At 38.6% G+C, this 5,178-nt stretch overlaps 1 protein-coding gene across 1 annotated transcript; it reads left to right on the top strand.

Annotated features, from left to right (window-relative positions):
• Positions 1 to 2,306, top strand: LOC142310392 (uncharacterized). Its single transcript, XM_075347916.1, has 3 exons — positions 1 to 150; positions 944 to 1,381; positions 1,613 to 2,306. The coding sequence occupies exons 2-3, from the start codon at positions 944 to 946 to the stop codon at positions 2,198 to 2,200; spliced, it is 1,026 nt and encodes a 341-aa protein (XP_075204031.1). The 5' UTR covers positions 1 to 150; the 3' UTR covers positions 2,201 to 2,306.
• The last annotated feature ends 2,872 nt before the right edge of the window (positions 2,307 to 5,178 follow it).

The raw sequence follows: 5,178 nt of genomic DNA, 5'->3' as shown, positions 1-5,178 counted from the left end.
CGTCCATTGTACCCGGTCGCTTTGTTGGTGTGTTTTTCGGATCGAAGCCGCAGTTGCACCTGGAGTATCCTTGCAGTGCTGTCGAGTGTCGGTGAGATCGTATTTGCGATTCCGCTTGGATTCTACATTGATATACACTTCTTTGAAAAGGTAGGTCTTTTTTCTTGTTGGGGGGGTGGGCTTTTTTTTGAATAATGTTCTTGCTGTTAAGATATATGTTAATATTTATTATGTGAGTTGATTGCTGTTAGATATATGTTAATAGTTATTATGTGAGTTAAAGTTGCTGGCTTTTATCTGTGCGTGTATAATGCCTTTTAAAGAGGGGTCTCTCCATAGTGCTGTTTGTAATGTGTCCTATCCTAGCATTGCTGGCTCTTTTGTCTCTCATTAAATAAAATATAGAAATGTGGCACTCCTTCTATAGTCGCTGGTGCTTGGATAGGGTCCCACCCCAGATCAAAAAATGAAAAAAATCCAGCACTCAAAGCATTTAACTGAAATTGTTTTATATTTTATTCATGGATCTCTGTAATTATTAAAGCCGTTTCCGTCATCCGACCTTCATCAGTTTACGCATAAAAGGTTCTGTAGAAATATATGAAAAAGCTGGACCAGAGGAAAAAGCTGCCCGTCCCGGTCTGCAGTCAATGTCACATACTGTCTACAGAACCTTTTCTGTGTAAACTGATGAAGGTCGGATGACCGAAACGTCTTTAATAATTACACAGATCCATGAATAAAATATAAAACAATTTCAGTTGAATGCTTTGAGTGCTGGATTTTTTTCATCTTTTGTCTCTCAGCTACAGCCGCCATTTTGTGTTTCTGCCACACATAGGGGCGGCCATTTTAGTCTCTGCCACACCATAACCAAAAATTGTGATCGGTTTATTGCAACTTCTTTTATGTTTACATATAAATTTTTCATTCTTTATTTCAGATGGCTTATTATAACAAAGAAGACTTTGTGCGTGAGCTGTTGGATTTGTATCAATCACTGCCCTGCTTGTGGAGAATCAAATCCACAGAATATTCAGACAGAATAAAAAAACAAGCCGCCTATGCCCAACTGGTGGATCTTTTTAAAAAACACAGTGGAGGCGAGGCGGTGGATGTCAAAGTAGTAAAAAAGAAGATCCAAGGCTTGAGGACTGTATATAAGAAAGAAGCAAATAAGGTGGACAAATCAAAAAAGTCAGGGGCCGGCACTGACCAGGTATATGTTTCTCCCTTGTGGTATTTCAATCTCCTGGAATTCACAAGGGACCAGGAGCTACCACGAATGATGGAAAGCTCCTACCAAAGAAACGTAGACCTGGAAGCAGACATTGAAAACGATGACATCCCGATCGATGACAACACCTCCGCTGTTGTAGATGTAAGTACCTTATTTGCTTCACGTTACATAGTATTCAAACTTTTTATGTACATGCCATTGAGGAACACAAAATAGTAACTTATTGTTGCCATGATTTATTGTGCAGTTTGGAAATGTTATCCCTTCCAGTTCAGATAAGTACACTCCAATACAATTTTGTCACACTTTAATTAAATTTACTAACTATTAATGTATGACTTTTAATTAACATTTATTTTTCTGTTCCCGCAGAACCCTCAGACAGATATGGTGAGGCCCCAATTGAATGAGAACCCCACCACATCGAGCGAGCCTATTGTGGAGGATAATGAGGCACCTGCACCCTCTGGTGAAATGCGGCGAAGACAGTTACGCAAAAAGAAGGCCAACACCCCTGTGACATCGGCTGAATTTTATTCTTTGGCAACCCAACTGCTATCACAGCCAAAAAGCACCCCAGTCGATAGCTTTGCCGCATTTGCATCGGACAGACTCTGCAAATTGGATTCCACACAGAGGGAGCAAGCCGAAAGACTGATGTTGGAAGTCCTAAGAAAGGCAGGCCGAGGAGAACTGGATGACAATGACACGATATGCAAGAAGAACCAGTCCCATGATTCTAATACATGGATTCCTCGCCAGCCCCTGCAAAGTACACCGAACAGGATGCATCCACCACGCTTGCAGCTTGACCACCCCCCACAGTATCCCCCCCCACAGTATCCCCCCCCACAGTTTCCCCCCCCACATTATCCCAGGTATTCAAATGATTCATTTTTAAGCCAACTGTCATCTCCCACCCGGCCTGAATATGTCCACCAATATGAAGACGGCCACTAAATTTTGTTATTGTTGTTGTTTTGTTATTTGAAATTAATTTCAATTGATTGTTATATTTTCATTGTAATAATAAATTTATGTTGTTTCAATCTTGCTGCCTGCGTTACTTAATTCAGCATATGGTTGTGATGCCCTGGCAAAACACGGTAGTTACAGAGATTGTACCATACTCCACCCTCATTGGCATACCACCACACAACCCACACACTCATGTACAGCAAACAACCAGTAAAGCCTAGTCACCCCCCTCGTGGATAATGGGATTGGTGCATCTATACAGATGCCTACATGTAATATGATGTTTGTGAGTGGTGAGTTTGTGAGTGGTGATAGCTGTTAACTTGCTTTATGCAATGAGACATACCAAACAGCAGATATCAATTTCAAATTTTTTATAACACATGAATATGGATACAATAACAAAAAAAAAAAAACGTTAGTTGCTGCTGCCCTCCCCTTGTCCAGCCACATAACGGGCCAGCAGCGCCGCATGCCGCTCCACTCTGGCCATCAGCCTCCTGTGGGCCGACAAAATCCTTCTTTGGGAGGACATGATTTCGGCCAAAGTGGGTATGCCTATGGAGGGAATGGTAAAATTAATAAATCATAATTTTTATTTCTGCTTATTATTACAAAGTAGGAGATTCATGACTTACGGTTATCCCCCTCGTCCGATACAGACTCACTTATGGAGCCTGGACTAGCATCTATGATAACAAAAAACACTTTATAGTACTCAACAGCTTTTTGTTTTGTACTTTATATGGCGTTAATGTTATATTAAAAAATTACCGGGGGGCGATCCGGCCGGTGGCCCCTGTGGGTGGTACTCCTCCTCCTCCTCCTCCTCCTCTGGTGGCTGTAGATCCACCGGGGGCTCGGGCACATGCTCTCCCTCCTCTGCGGCCCCTTGCTCCTCTGGGGGTTCTTAAGAAAATATAAAGTTTAATGTGGTTGCGTTATGATACATATAGGACTGTGGGGGGTACATTGAAATATATGGCGGACTACGTAGCCTACCTTATACAAGGACTATGGGGGTGAATTTGAACACATTGTGGAATATGTGGTGCAGTATAATATATGGAGAACTCTGGGGTGAATGAAACTTCATGGAGAACTCTAGGAAATTCATTACAGTTCATGGAGGACTATGGGATGCATTCTAATATCTGAAGGGTTATGTGGAACCCTTTATACTATATGGAAGGCTATGTGGGGGCCAATATTGTATTTGGAGAACTAGATATGAGGGGGTACAAAAATACAAGCAGGAGATGGAATTTTTTTGTGCTGAGGGAAAAAGACCCACTACCCACAGCACCCGGCTTTGCCATGCTCTCTCTGATATGGGAAAAGCTGGGTGGTGAGGGAATGATGTTTTGCCAAGCATGGCGAAGCTGGGTGCCAAGGACAAGAGGTATATCAGAACATATGAAAACTGTGTGCTGATAGAGGGTTGTCAGTTCATGGGAAATATATATATATATATATATATATATATATATAATAAATATATATACATTAAAATATATATATTTATTATTTAAATATTATCTGTATATATTTATTTTTATAATTATATATATATATAATTAATATATTATATATTTTTATAATTATATATATATATAATTAATATATGATATATTTTTATAATTATATATAGATATATATTATGTTTTTTTTTTTTTATTATTATATATATCTAAATATATTTTTCGAATTGTATCTATATATCTATATATATATATATATATATATATTTTATATGTTTTATATATATATATATAATCTATCGATCTATAAAATAGATTATATATATATAATTTTAATTAAGTAAAAGGATATATATATCCTAAATATATACATTTAAATCAATATATTTATTACTTATTATATATGTATATTTTCTTATATTTATATTTATATATAATTAATATGAATTATATATATATTTAATTTAAAAATATATGTATAGACTTATATATATATGATATATATATATATATTATTTATATATGTATTATATATTTATATATTTATTTTTAGAATAAATATATATATATACATATATATATATATAGATAGATAGATAGATAGAGATATATATATATATATATATATATATATATATATATATATATATAAAAATAAATAGATATATATTTAAGAACACCATTATACGTTGCCAAGGCACACTCATCTGCGCCTACCTTGGTTTTGTAACTCTGCTTGTATGGCAGAGATCCGGGCACTGGAGCGGTACCGCAGATCCGCTAATTTTTTTCGGATCTGGGCGCAGGTGCGCTCCAAATGAAATCTCCTCCTCAACCCACGTTGGATCCTGCGCAATACCGCTTTCTTATGGAGAAGTGGATGCTCTTGCGCCTCACGGCAATCATAATCGCGAGCATCCACTTCTCTAATTAGGTACCGGACCTCCGCCTCTCCCCAAGCTGTTGCCCTCCTGCGTGCCGCCATTGTTCGCTGGTGTGTCTACGTAGCAAACGCAGTTGCGTCACCCGCGGTAACGCCTCTTCACATCTGATTCGACCGATAGCGTCACGTGAACGCTAGCTCCAATCAGATTGGGGTGGACGTTGTTGATCCTGCTCCAGCCAATGGCCGCCGTCGGCCATGGCGGGATTGTTGATTTGTGAAATATTACAATGCTATGTTTGAAGGTGAAAGTGCGACGCACTTTTAACAAATCAGAATGATCTTTGCTGCAGAAATGAGATCGCGCCATGACGCAAATGCTGTGTCAAGGGGTCGTGGTATCACACACTGCGAGCGCACATACAATTATAAGAAATCGAAAAAGAGATGTCGTTTGAAGGTTTCGGGGACGCACAAACGTCCCCGTTTAAAAACCCCAAATGAAAATATATAAGGCTTCATATTCATAATTTGGGGCCTCCGGGGGTGATGTAACGGCAGCAATGGTGGTACTGCTCCCCACAGTAGCCCTTAAT

This window comes from Anomaloglossus baeobatrachus, chromosome 5 (genome assembly GCF_048569485.1).
Source record: "Anomaloglossus baeobatrachus isolate aAnoBae1 chromosome 5, aAnoBae1.hap1, whole genome shotgun sequence".
In the NCBI taxonomy this organism is placed as follows: Eukaryota; Metazoa; Chordata; class Amphibia; order Anura; family Aromobatidae; genus Anomaloglossus; species Anomaloglossus baeobatrachus.
Note: the sequence above shows the minus strand (reverse complement) of the source record. Positions and strands in the feature narration are given on the sequence as shown.

What these genes read in the sequence shown, in the direction of transcription:
- LOC142310392 (XM_075347916.1), top strand. Translation starts at nt 944, where the DNA reads ATGGCTTATTATAACAAAGAAGACTTTGTGCGTGAGCTGTTGGATTTG. An exon ending in ACACCTCCGCTGTTGTAGAT is followed by an intron (nt 1,382 to 1,612) that starts GTAAGTACCTTA and finishes CTGTTCCCGCAG; the next exon opens with AACCCTCAGACAGATATGGT.